Source organism: Daphnia magna, linkage group LG1 (genome assembly GCF_020631705.1).
Source record: "Daphnia magna isolate NIES linkage group LG1, ASM2063170v1.1, whole genome shotgun sequence".
Lineage (NCBI taxonomy): Eukaryota > Metazoa > Arthropoda > Branchiopoda > Diplostraca > Daphniidae > Daphnia > Daphnia magna.
Window position 1 is genome coordinate 11,542,632 of NC_059182.1, and position 14,306 is coordinate 11,556,937.

General features: G+C 44.8%; 1 protein-coding gene and 1 long non-coding RNA gene across 7 annotated transcripts; both read right to left on the reverse strand.

The window, feature by feature from the left end:
• Nucleotides 1-740: 740 nt before the first annotated feature.
• On the reverse strand, nucleotides 741-1,913 carry LOC116917263. Its single transcript, XM_032923027.2, has one exon. The coding sequence runs from the start codon at nucleotides 1,911-1,913 to the stop codon at nucleotides 831-833; it is 1,083 nt and encodes a 360-aa protein (XP_032778918.1). The 3' UTR covers nucleotides 741-830.
• Nucleotides 1,914-12,855: 10,942 nt separating this feature from the next.
• On the reverse strand, nucleotides 12,856-13,928 carry LOC123469981. 6 transcript variants are annotated; one of them, XR_006643331.1, is made up of 4 exons: nucleotides 13,786-13,927; nucleotides 13,457-13,727; nucleotides 13,308-13,393; nucleotides 12,856-12,998 (listed from the first exon to the last, which is right to left on the reverse strand). It is a non-coding gene; the product is annotated as an uncharacterized LOC123469981 (long non-coding RNA). The 6 variants fall into 6 exon arrangements; XR_006643328.1 differs by having other exon boundaries at nucleotides 12,862-12,998; nucleotides 13,457-13,720; nucleotides 13,786-13,928; XR_006643356.1 differs by having other exon boundaries at nucleotides 12,862-12,998; nucleotides 13,326-13,390.
• Between the last annotated feature and the right edge of the window lie 378 nt (nucleotides 13,929-14,306).

A 14,306-nucleotide genomic window follows, 5' to 3' on the forward strand; every position in this document is an offset into this window, starting at 1 on the left:
AATTTATTCTAATACACTATTTATACCTTTATTAAATCGCTTTTCAATTTATAAAACAAGAATGAATTAAACATGGGTATGTTTCAATTAGATTTATTGTGAATTATCATCCATGGGCAACTGGGTTGGTGCGGGCCGGAGAAAAACGGTTTCAAAACCCGATTTTGGGAGAATCGGGAAAACTATAAGTCCAAAAGTTTTAACAATTATAGGAATGGACATATCTTGATAAGATCTATCCATTTCTGAAAAAATATTGCTTAAAAATTACTTATTGGAATAGTAAACCGATTTGTCATTTTTCAGGTAGGTCGGTGCGGTTAAGCGGGTATCCGGTAATCCCCATCCCCCAATAATACGTGAAATTAAAATAATTTTTTGCGGGAAAATTATAAGACGAAAATTAATAAATTTTACAGAAATGGATAGCTCTTGACAAGGGATAGCTCTTGACAAGGTCTAGTATTGTGATTCAGTCTAGTATATAAAATGAAAAAAACAATTGATATAAGTAAAAATGTTGTATTTGTAAAACTTAACAAACAGCAAACAATAAATGTAAGTAATATAAATACACAAAGAAACAAACAAATCAAAGCGCGAACTCCACTCCCACGGAAAACCACGCTGTGTGTATCAGGAAAATGTGGGAGCGGAAAGCAGAAATACATGGAAGGGTATAAGCGTTGAGAGAGCCAATCAGAGGGCCGTCATTCGTTAGCATTGAGTTGGTGTTTGGCTTGGTATGCGTGTTTCCTTGCTTTTGTTCTTTGCTGTGTTGATCTCTGGTTGTTGTGGGTAAGGTAAGGAAGTGTACACTTGCTCACTGTTTAGATTATGTCGACTAGTCTCGTTTCTTTTAGGTATCGAGTTAGTAGCCTTTGGATCTCGTATTGTTTGGTGCTGTGGATATCGAGGTTGAGTCCCAGAAGGTTCGTTAAGTTGTGTTCGATATTGTTTGTTGTCAGATAGCTGCTGATTTCTGTTCTTTCTATCTCTAAGGCGGAGCATTCCAGCAGGACATGTATTGTGGTTTCATGTTCTTCCTCACAGTTTCTGCATATTGGATTGACTTGGTTGTTGAAACGGGCTAGGTTGGCTTTGAGCCTGTTATGGCCTGTCCGCAGTCTGAATAATAACCTTGTGATGTATCTGGATTTATGTGAGTGCCATTTTAGAGGGCCAGTTCTTTTCCTCTGATGTGTGTTATCTTTCTCATGGCCTCTTTGCAGTTCAGTCATGTTTATTTGCTTTAGGTTATCCCTGAAGATGGAGCTCTGTTCTAGAGCGGACAGTTGGTTGTTGATGAGTCTGCCAGTGCCTTGTCTGGAACTTTCCTCTGACGCTAGCTTATCTGCTCTCTCATTACCTGGTATTCCAACATGACTTGGTATCCAGTAGAGGTTCACTTTGGTACCTGCACTTTTAAACTTTTCAGCTGTGCTAAGGATGGTGTCAATGATTTCATGTGTTTCTCTGCCAGGGTTTTCAATGGTTTGGAGGACTGATCTGGAATCCGTGAGCACGGTGAGTTCGCTTATTAATTCTTCATGATGGTAGATTGCTTCCATGGCTTTCAGTATTACATGGGCTTCGGCTGTGAAGATGGAGGAGCGATTGTTTAACGTGTATGTTTCTTCAATTTCTAAGGTCGGGAGGTAAAGCGCGCAGGTCGTTTTTCCCGTAGTTTTATTGAGGGAGCCGTCTGTATAGGCCATTGTGGTGGACCTTAATTGGTTATGTCTAATGTTGTTGAAAAGGGCTCGAGCTTCAGCTATGTTTTTTGACGCGGCGTTTTTGGAAATTGGGAAATATCCTATTGTGACTGGGAGTCTTGCCCATGGTGCTGGGTCTTGTAGTTGTTGCCTTCCCATAGGTTGTTCTCGAAATAGTTCGATGTCGGCCAGCGTCATGTGTTCTGTTGCTAGCTTGAGGGATGGTATGTTCTGGTTCTTCCATGGTTTAGGCTGCCGTTTTAGATTGTAACAGTTTTGATATAAGGGGTGGTCTGGTTGTTTTTCAACTCTGAAGATGTACCACCCGGCCAGCCAAGTCTGCCTTATTGAGAAAGAGTCCATATTCAGTTCGCACTGCATTTCCTTGATTGGAGTGGTTATTGGGGCGCCGGAAATAAGCCGTAGGATGCTGTTTTGTATGGTCTCTAGTTTTTTTTTTTCCTGGTTTTGCAATTTGAGCCGTAAGCTATGATCCCGTATTCGATCCTGCTTCGGACTAGCGCCTTGTACAGAATGCAAAGTGAGTCCATGTCTGGTCTCTGCTTGGATTGGGAGAGAATTTTAAATAGGTTTCTTAGTTTAACCGCTTTGCTGATTGCAACTTCCGTTTGTTTAGTCCAGCGCAACCCTTTGTCGAAGGATATACCCAAATGTTTTGCCTCTTTTGTTTCAGGTATTCTTGTGCCTGAGAGGAACAGCAGCGGTTGAATCTGCGAGCGTTTTTGTCTGGTGAAATTGACCAGGTTGGATTTTGCGGCGGAGAACTTTACACGCCATTTCTTGCTCCATTTGCTGATGGATTCAAGGTAAGGTGAGATTAGTTCTTCTGCTTCCTGTCCGTTTTTGGCATGAATGTGGAATTCTGTGTCATCCGCAAACATGAGGGTTTGTTCTGGATTGGGGAGGATTGGGAAGTCGTCCATCATAACAGAGAATAAGAAAGGACTCAGTGGCAATCCTTGCGGCACTCCAACTTTTAAGGGGTAGTCTTCGGAGTAGTTGTTACCTACACGAACGCGGTATGTTCGATTGCGGAGTATATTATTGAGCCACCCTAAGATGTTGCCTAAGATATTCCCTTGTTACTGAGTTTGTAGAGGAGTCCTTGGATCCATTTGGTGTCGAATGCTTTTGCCACATCAAGGAAGACTGCGTATGTATTGGTTGGACTTCTTTTGTTGAACCCTTCTCGATTGTAGTGTTCTAGGCCGATGACGTTGTCCATAGTTCCTCTTCCTTTACGGAAGCCTGATTGAGTTTTTAGCCGTAATCCATTCTTTTCGAACATCCATGTTAGTCTTTGGTTGATTATGTTCTCCATTGTTTTTCCCAGGCAGGATGTCAGTGAGATGGGGCGGTATGATTCTGGGTTTTCTGCTGATTTGTCCGGTTTCTGAATAGGGATTATGGTGGCCTGTTTCCAGTCAGTCGGGACGTAGGATGTGGTAAGCATACTGTTGAAAAGGAAGAGATGCTTTTTATTGACTTCGGATAGGTTTTTAAGCCTCTGGTTGTGTATAAGGTCTCGTCCCATTGCATTACTTTTGAGGTTACTCATACCGCGTTCAACTCTTGTTGGGTTATTGTGGAGTTGAGTGGATTGGGTTCCGAGGAGTTGATTTTAGACCTGATGGCGTACTCGAATTCTGGGTTGTCGGGGATGTCTACTTTTTGATGGTCGTATTGGGAGGCAAGAATCCTTGCTTTTACTTCAGGGAGCGTTGCTAGCTGTTGAGTGTCCGGGTCTTTGATTGGTGAGGAATTGATGTCGGGTGCACGAATTCCCTTTGTCTATGCTTTTACAAATGCCCAAGTCTTTGTTGGGGAGCTTTTGGGGCTTAGACTATTGATGTGCTACTCTATGGCTTTTTTCTTTGATTTCAAAATTATCCGTTTTTTTTTTCATTTCCCTTTTTTTTTCCAGGCAGAGATGTTAGATGTGCAGTTAATTCCACCTCTTCTAGGATCGCAGGAGTTTCTGGCTTTTCTCGCGCTGGCGACTGCTTTCTTGCATTCTGCATTCCACCACGGTTGTGCGGGTTCTGCTCGGATCTTCTTTGATGGTTTAGAGATGGAGATGTTGCTGGCTTTCGTTGCGGATATTAGGGCTTTATGCAGGATTTTGTATTTTGATTCTGGATTGTCTATAGAGTAGAATTCACTCGAGCTAATTATTTCATTAACTGTATTGTTCCAGGTTGTCCAGTTGGCGTACTTGAAATCCCAGCTGGGGGCTCGGTCAAGTGAGAGGATAGGTTTGGCATTTATCTTAATGTGGATTGGGAGATGATCGCTTCCAACAAATGGTCCCCTCACGACTTCCGCATTTAGTGCTAGGTGTGGAGACATCAGCGCAAGGTCAATGGTCGAGTAGTTAAGTGTGGTTGAGCTTTGTCTTGTTCCAAGGTTTGGTGGTGTTGCTAACTCAATTTCTTCATTGTTTTCAAGTAGGTTGGCTATAGCTCGTCCGCTCTGGTTGTGGTAACTGCAGGAGGTCTCCCAGCGACCATGGTGGGCGTTTGAAGTCCCCACAAAGTATAAGGCTGTTGCTGCTCGCTTGTGTTAGTTGTTCGAGTTGGTCTTCGTAACAGTGATTACCGTTGGGTACGTAAGCTGAGATTATGTCAATTAGCTCATTTCTATTGTTATTTCTTACAGCTATTGACACGCCTACTGCTTCTATTGTTTGGGTTGCTGGAAGAGGGAGCTGTGAGAACTGGAGGGATTTATGGATGAGGATTGCCACTCCTCCTCCATTCTGGTTCTGGCGGTTTTTGTTGATTACGTTATAGCTTTTAAACTTAACTGTGAACGATTCTTTCCAAAAGGTTTCTGAGATGATTGCTATTAACGGTTTGTATTTGTGCAGGTGGGCTTTGAATTGAACTAAATTTGCTTTTGTGAGGCTTCTTGCATTAAACTGAATAATGAACATCATTTCCAATAGGTTACCCCCTCCTTCGGCCCGATGCTTAGCCTCTTGGATTTGCTGCTGGAGTCTTGTAGTCTAGTTGTTGGGGCTTTGGGGGGGGGCGAGGGCGTCTGCCTGCTCTGTAGCTCACTTTTGGGGGTCCTGTTGAGCGGTTTCCCTCGTCAGTCTCTACTTCCATGCCAATCTGGTCTATATTGGGAAAGTTTCTTGTGAAGAGATCCACCAGCAGGTCTAGCTTTGAATTCGTTGCTGTTTGGCCTACTTCTAAGGTACCTAGTGAGATGTGGATTTGATTCACAGATATATCCAATTTTTCTACTTTTTTTTTCAAGGGGTTTAATTTTGCTTATTTCTGTTCTCATTCTAGTCATTTCTGTTTGCAGTGCTTGGACTTGACTTTTAAGGATCTCAGTTTCTGGGTTGAGGGTAGGTGCTGAGTTCTTTTTCGCGATGTCACTGTAGGACTGTACTCGGGCCTCTTGCAGTGTCATTCCCTTTTCAGTCGCCGTTCGAGCGATTGCCCTCATTTCTAGATATTTTGGGCAGGTTGGAGAGCTGGCTGGGTGGTTGCCCATACAGTTTATGCAGTTAGGTGTTGCTGAGCAGTTTGCGGTATCTTCGTGAGTTTTCCCGCATACAGCGCAAACGTGGGAAGTATTGCAAAATCTTTCAGTGTGACCGAGTCTCTGGCATTTCTTGCATCGAAGCGGCATAGGCAGCTGTTTCTCTGGAAGGAAGACTAGTCCATTTAGGAAGATTTTGGGGGATATTTGCCGTCAAACTTTAGGGCCACTGTAGTAGAGGGGATTTTTGTCGTACCTTTGTCTACCGGGAAACGGTGGACATTTTTGATTTTATATCCGCTTCTTTCGAGAGCTTGCTGGATTTCTTCATTCGTGTCACCAGTAGGCACTTGGCGGATGATGATTGTTATGTTTTGAATAAACTGAAGCTGTATTGGTAACCCTCACGAATACAAGATTACAAAGAGACACGAGCATTACAGACTTTCTGTGTTGCTAGCGCAAGCTCGAGTGACCCCCCCTCACTCCTCGCCGTTGGAGGGCGACATGCTTGCCATCACAGCGCCCTCTAGCCTTATGCTCACATACATGGATATAACACAACCCTTCCCAAGCCGATGTTCACGAATACACTACACCGAGGGAACAACGGCTTCATAACACACATACCATTTAGACAAGAGTGCGAACATCCGAAGAAAACAAAATAACACACGTTATTGACCAATCACAGAGATATAATTGTACGAGGCTTGCGCATTCGACTGCTTCTCCGCAATGCCGGTGGATCCGCGGGAGGACATGGGTGTGAAGTAGGCCGATTATCCTCGCCGCATGGACCACCATCGCCATTAACACCTGGTTCACTGCCAAAACCACCATCGCCATCAATACCTGGATGTTCTTCTGCATCACCTGCCTCCTCGGATGGATTCGCAACCATAGGACGTAAAAACCACCGGTTCCGCCATAACACACTGCCGCTGGCAAATTTTATTCGGTACGATCTGTAGCGGCCGACGGCCACAATGACCCCAACGTGACTCCATAGCTTAGACTTAGGATCCTGTATCCGCACCGTTTGTCCAATAGGTAAGGGAGATAGAGGGCGGGTACGTGAATCGTAACGTAATTTACTCGCCGCCTGTGCTTCCGCCTGCCGTTCTCGTGCTGCCGCCGCCGCCTTCCAGTGCTGAGCATACGATGAGCGATGCGCCGGGATGATCGATCGAAGTTGATGTCCAAAGACGGTTTGCGCCGGTGACAATCCGCATTCATGAGGGGTATTACGGAATTCTAATAATCCGGCCAGAAACGATTCTGATGACAAATCCCCGGACGGTGCGACCTTGGCCACCAGTTCCTTCACCGCTTTCACGGCCGCCTCCGCGTGTCCATTGCTCTGATGATAATGTGGCGTAGAATTTCCCCAAACCACGCCCCAACGGCACAAAGCTTCCTGGAACACGCCGGCGTCGAATTGAGGGCCATTGTCTGAACGAAACCGCATCGGCACACCGAGTTCAACGAAGTTACTGAGGATCGCTTGAGTCACTTCACGGGCTGTGGGATCTTGACGCCACTGATGAACCACCGGCCAACCTGAGAGGCGGTCAGCGTACACCAAAACATGAAGTGATCCGTACTGAAACAAATCCGCAGATACGTCTTCAAACACGAACGTCGGAAGGAGGTCAGTCAACATGGGTTCTTGACATTGACTCGGAAGGCACTCCTGGCATGGTGAACATTGTTCGACGAGCATGGTGATGTCATTTGTGATACCTGGCCAAAAGACTGTTTGTTGAGCGCGCCTCTTGGTACGAACGATTCCTTGATGAGCACTATGGAGCTTACGAAGGATCTCGCGCCGTGCCGCCAGAGGCACCATTATTCTTGATCCAAATAGAATAATCCCGTCTTCTACGGCCAATTGGTGACGGATGGACCAGAATTGTCGAACGTGATCCGGATATTGCTGGCGACTAGACTGAAATCCCGATTCCACCGCTTTGATGAGGTCGGCATATTTTGAATCGGTTGTGGCCGCACTTCGCAATTCTAACAATAATGAATCAACCAACTGGTCGGGCCCCTCTGACTCATCCTCCAGGTGACAGATGGTGTTGACATTTTGAATGACTGCTTGTTGAATAGAATACGCTAGCTCCGTTCCAACACACTCGTCATCTTTTGCTGGATCGTTGACCGGGGCTCGAGAGAGCGCATCTGGTATAGCGTGATCTTTTCCTTTGCGCCAAATTGTCGTGAACGAATACGTGGATAAGCGTTCCTTAAGACGTTGAATTTTTGGGTTCTCGATGGCATCTACTGTGTATTTATCTAAAATAGCTACCAATGCTTGATGGTCCACCATTACGGTGAATGTTGGTAAACCGGATAGATAAAGGCGGCACTTCCTTATCGCCCACTCCACTGCTGCCAGCTCCAGTTCCAAAATAGCATATCGGGATTCGGTATCTGTGCACCATCGTGAATTGGCGTCGACTAACTTCCAAGTGTCGCCGTGACGCTGCAACAGGGCATAGCCCATCCCGTTTTTCCGGGACGCATCCACCTGAAGTGTTTTTTCGCGATCCGGCTCAAAATGGACTAACACAGGTGGCGACACAAGGGCCAATTTCACATTTTCGAAAGCTTGTTCGTGATCCGGTGTCCATATAAACGGGTTGCGGGTACTGAGGAGGGGCCGAAGGGGTCCTTTCGCTGCTGCCACTTCGGTAGAGAATCCCGCCAACTGCTCCACGAGGCCCTTAAAAGAACGGAGCTCTGAGATATTTGTCGGACGAGGAAATTGCGAAAGAGCATTTAATTTCTCCTTTTCGATAGATATTCCACCATGTTGTATGTCATATCCTACCCAGGATAGGCGGGATCGCACAAACTTGAATTTCTCCTTGCTGAAAGTTATTCCGGCTTTTCTTGCCGCCAGCAAAATTGCACATACTCCGGCCACATGCGCCGGGAACGTACGGTCAAAACGAAGCAAGTCGTCCACGACCCGGACCGTATTTGGTATTGCTGCAAATGCCATATCAGCTCTCCGATTGTATTCATCTCCCGACGAACATAAACCCATAGGTGCCCGAAGAAACTTATAACGGCCCCATGGCGTCATGAATACCGTCAAGTGCTGGCTGGATGGATGGAGAGGTATCTGAAAATACCCATTCGTGGCATCCAAACTGGTAAAAAACCGGCACTCACTATCCACTTCTGCCACCGCGTCACGTGGCGTGCGCGTCGGGTGAACCGGTCGCATCACAAATCTGTTCAATCGTGTTTGATCGACACATAACCGAAGCTTTCAAGTTTTAGCGTTTCGTATGACTACCAGCGGTGCCGCCCACTCCGATGCATCACTAACGGGTTCGATCACTTTTTTAGCCGCCAATTCGTCCAATAAACCTTTCACTTCCGACCTGTCACCGAATGCGATGGGACGTGCGCCATTGACGTAGTACGGGACCGTATCGTCTCTTAACTGAATAACCATGTCCGGGCCCGCCATTTGTCGCAATCCTCCTTCCTGGTCAAAAACATCACTGAATCGTGCAACAATAGCCAACTCAATCGCCGCTATTTGATCTGCCTTTGGTTCCAGAGGAATATAAACGTCGAGAGGAATATAAACTCAGTGAGCACAGGCTCACTGAGTGAGGGTATTTCCTCTTTTTGCGTTTCCGGTGGAGAAAGATGGGGTCCCCGCGACCCCACTAGCACTGAGCGCACCGTAGACAAAGGCTTTGGATATTCTTTATGTAGGATATCCAGGCTGACACAATCCATCCGACACACCAGCATTCCCTGGATTTCCGGGCAAAACACCACCGTGATCCACGCGTCTCGATCGCCATATCGAACCCGGATGTCGCGTTGGCCAATGGATAGCAACGGCGTTGAACGGTCTGCCATGACTAAATCGAACGATGACGTAGCTAAATCTTCTTCTGTTACGCCGATAGCTTCCATCACATCACGTCCACCCACCGTTACCTCTGCTCCCGGATCAGGTGTAGCTTGAATTGTTGTAACGCGGTCCGCGTCGTCCCCGCGGCTCACCGTCAAAGAAATAGTGGGAGAATCTCGTCGCCGATTGCTGGTCTGGACATTGCCGATGGTGATGTGGGCCATTTTCGTTTTGGAACCCCCGCCAAATCCCCCACTAGAGCTGCTTTTCCCTTTGTCGCGATTCGGGCATTTAGGGGAAAAATGGTCTGGTTTTCCACAGATATGGGACGTCTTTCCCGTAGCTGGACATACCACTCCACCCAAATGAGAAGCCCGACCGCACTTACCACACTCCGTCGATTTTTCCGTTTGCTTGTATGAAGATTTAACCACCGACACACCGGATTGTCCACTAAGAATTTTTTCATTTGCTCTTGCTGCTTCTTCACTTCTACAGACATTCACCGTCTGCTGTAAAGGGGGAAACGGACACATAGCCAGCAATTTCTTTTTAGTCCCAGCATCTCGAACCCCAGCAATGACGCGCGTTACCAACCGTGTCTCTACACAAGTTCCACACAAATCCGCCGCTTCTGCCAGGCGGCGCAAACCAATGTAAAAGTCGTCGAACGACTCAGCTGGGCCTTGTCGCCTTTCCTCGAACGCCACTCGATCCAACGCGACATTTCGCTTAGCACGAACATAATCCGTGATGAGATCCAACACCTGGTCTGGCGACGTCGCTGCCGTTGGCAAAATCCCCAACGCCACCTCCACCACTTGCTGCATGGTGGGATCCAAGGCCATCCGAAACGCTGCCATTTGTTCCGCCGGGGTATACGTTATCAGCTGGCTCAGCTCGGCGAAATCGTTCCATCGATTCCTCCATGAACGTAATAAAGAAATTGTGATATCTGCATGCAACTTGTCAACGCCTGAAGAATCAAGCCGTCTGCGTTGAGGTATATGGCCACCTACACCACTGGTCCACCACCTCCACCTCCACCAGCGCCACCGCTGCTACCAGCTCCACCACTGCCACTTACTCCGCTACTGCCTCCCGCACCACCGCCACCACCAGCGCCACCGCCACCACCGCCACTGGCATTCGCGAATAGAGTCTGGAGTTGCGTTGACAATGCCGTTAACTGGGTCGAAATAGTTAACTGGCCTTGCTCAATAGCATCAATTCGGGCTGTAGTTGCCGTAATAGCCGTGGTCGCTGCGTTAGCCGCCGCGAGGGCATCTGCTGCCGTTGTCATGACGACTGGTCTGGATTTTCTTGGTAGACGACGATTGGTGGTCGTTCTTGGTGATCGACGATTTCTAGATGAACGAAGAAAATATGGTGCTGACATGAACCGATGAATAGGATCGTTATGCGACCGTACTGGTAATACTCCGCAACGACCTATATGGTCATCGACAACAACCACCCAACACAATATGAATGTTTCACCGTGCACACAGTTTCACAAAAATTTAATTCACTCCTTTCAGTCACCGACCGTAAAAACTCGATGGATAAAATAAGCACACTAATTGTTACACACTCGCGTGTCTCGCCCACAACGTACGGCTTCGATCATACACAAAGACCAAGAGTTGCCGAACAAGATGGCGGCCACCATGCACCACGAGACGAGAACAAAATGGCGACCACCATGCAACGCGATATAATTCTAAAGTGGCAACAAAAATGTACAATACCCATAAACTGAAGGACGTGTTAGTTCAGACCAACTGCGCCATATTGTCTTGAATAAACTGAAGCTGTATTGGTAACCCTCACGAATACAAGATTACAAAGAGACACGAGCATGACAGACTTTCTGTGTTGCTAGCGCAAGCTCGAGTGACCCCCCCTCACTCCTCGCCGTTGGAGGGCGACACGCTTGCCATCACAGCGCCCTCTAGCCTTACGCTCACATACATGGATATAACACAATGATCTTCTGTGAGGTGTGGCTGTTTGGGAGAGAGCAGCTTACCGCAATGCTTTCGTTCAGAACTTTGTCGGTACATAATAGTCTCTTTTGTTGTTCACCGGAGGTTGGTCGGATGAATAAGTCCCCACCTGCAGCTATTGAGACACCTCCTTTCTCGAAAGGGCCAAGTTTTTGTTCGAGTTCTTGTACGATGGTTGAGATTTCCTCAGATTTCATTTGCTTGAAAGTACTGGTGTCATTGCGCTTTATGAAGACAGGTATCTGGTTGTTGCCCAGCTGCAGCATCATACCGATTGAGGGGGAGGGTTTCGAGTGGCCTAGGGCCGGTGTCTACTGTTTGCGCTACAGGCAAGGTAATTACGCTTAAGTAGAGGTGTGGGTGATGTAATCAGGGAGACACTTTCCGACACGTCCGATCTCTGCCGCCTTTGGGACAGCACTCCTACAAGGAAACCCTGTTTTTGCTTAATCTTGTATTTAGGTTTTCGAAGCAGTAGCAGTAGCGAGCGCCAGATGGTGTCGTCGTAACCCTTTTTTCCTCTGATTGGTTGTTGCCAGGTAACGCGTCACCGCCATAGGAGGTATACGAGTTTACAGGCCTTAAGCATTAAGTAGGCCTTGGTTTGAATACACTAAGCCTCGGGGAAAATGGCGACCCCTGAGTCCATTCCCCGAGTTTTAGTCCCCCGACCCCCGAGTTTTAGTTACGCCCCGACCAAGGGACGCGGTATATCGTGTACGCGTACCGTGTACCGTGTACTGGTATATCGTGGAAAACCATCGTGGAATGGCTTGCTCCGCCCTGAAAGGGGAGGGGACTAACCAACGTTTTCCACGAAGTACGCCTAGCAGACGACTGTCGTTGGATGGTATATCGTGTACTGGCAGCGTGTACTTATATATAGTATTTGTATATAGTACTATATATACAAAACACAACGTTAATACACCGTTAATATGCTTTTATTGTATAATGTGTTATTGTTAATACATAAACCTTATTGAAGTGAATTTGTTTTTTAATCATGGAAAATATATAATAAAAATCAACGGGCTTCTTTATTACTGATTAATACATGCCACGTTTATCCCTAGACGACAAAAATATTTCAAAAATTCTAAATTTTGCCAATAGAGGAACACCTACAAACTTTTTAAAAAACTTTTTTGAAAATTAATTTTTACACACAAAAACTTAACAAAAACAAATATAGTGCAAAACGATCGCGTTGACTAGAGCTTTCTAAATATATATAAATTTATACAAAAAAGTAATTTTCTGAAAAATAAATAAAATTTATACTGGCTTTCCTAGAAAGAAATTGTCCGCTAAGTCTATACCGGGCATAACCGACTTTCTTTGAAAAACAAATTCGGTCAAAAAGAAAATTTTTTGTACACATTACACATTCATTTATATATATTTCCAAAGTTCTAGTCCACGTGAGTCTTTAGCACTAAAACTCATTAGTTTTTGTTAAGATTTTAGATGTAAAAAAATTTTTTTAGGTATTTTCGGTGTTATGGAAAATTTATTAAATTTAATTAATACATTTTAGGCCTTATGTTCGGCTACTTGGGTTTGTAAGAAATCATAAATTTTATGGTACGTTTATGCTGAACCATGGAGCCAGGTTTTGGAATATAGGTCGTAATTTATTTGGAACAATTACATCTAAAACCTTCGAAAAACAAAAATTGCCATAACGTGCCGGCACCCATCATTTCGGCCATTATTCAGTTTTTCTTGTAGTAGCCGTCGGCTACTTGATCAAGAGGCATAGTCAATAAGCATCATCTAGTTGGAAAGCAATAAGTAAAAGTACAGGTGCAGCTTTTCTATAAGTAGCATCTAGATGTGCGCGGCCATGTTGATATTTTATATCTATATAAATAAATATTGACATGTATTATTTTAGTATATATAGTTATTTTAGTATATAGTTCTATATAGTAGTTCTATATAGTAGTTCTATATAGTAGTTCTATATAGTAGTTCTATATAGTAGTTCTATATAGTAGTTCTATATAGTAGTTCTATATAGTAGTTCTATATAGTAGTTCTATATAGTAGTTCTATATAGTAGTTCTATATATAGTAACTATAGTAGTTCTATATAGTAGTTCAATATATAGTACTATAAATACAATTAATTCATTAATTTTATATGACTTATGATTAGGATTAACTAACCTTTGAACTTTTACACACTGTTGACAGAGGTGGATTAGTGGCTTTGCATTTTCTATTTGGCCTGGAAGACATTGTACTTAAAACTACTAAATTAAGGTATGTTAGAAAAATAATATAGAAATAAATTATGTACACATCTATCAAATTACCTTGTATATGAAGTCAATAAACAATTCACCACACGTGTCAAGTTTGAATTTTGATTCTTTGGGCCTGTTGTCTGCTGTGTATGTATACGTATAGTGGTACACGATCGCTTTCCACGATATAGACCTTTTTAAGATTCCTCGGTGTAAGCAGAGCGAAAAGTCGTGCGGCTAGTCGACTAGTGCGCACCATGGCGGGGGATAGCCGTAACTAGCTGCAGACTTGGCTTGATTCTTCGAATCACCTTGTTGTTCGGCTCTATGTTACTGTAGTCTGCTAGTGTATTAAAGATGTAAGGGATGAAAACTATGAGAATTACAATAATAACTACCTGAGACAAAGTGATGTGAACACACAAAATAGTTGCAACTTCTTCCATGTAAGTTTTTTTCTACAAGTTGCATCCAAAGTCTTCTTCTTTTTTCAATGAGAACTTTGTCACCATCAGAAAACCTATCACATTTAGTGTACTCTGGTATTTTGTAGAACTTCCGTCCTTTTCCTAATTTAGATTGTTGAGTACAAAAACATATAAGACACTTGGCATTAACCATTTCCTAACTTTTCGAGAAATCAACGCAATAGGTTTGACATACAACACAGAGTGCCAGACTACAGTAACATAGAGCCGAACAACAAGGTGATTCGAAGAATCAAGCCAAGTCTGCAGCTAGTTACGGCTATCCCCCGCCATGGTGCGCACTAGTCGACTAGCCGCACGACTTTTCGCTCTGCTTACACCGAGGAATCTTAAAAAGGTCTATACCGTGGAAATCGACCTATTCCACGATAATAGGCTCCTCCCCTTTGGGGGCGGAGCAAGCCATTCCACGATCGTTTTCCACGATATAC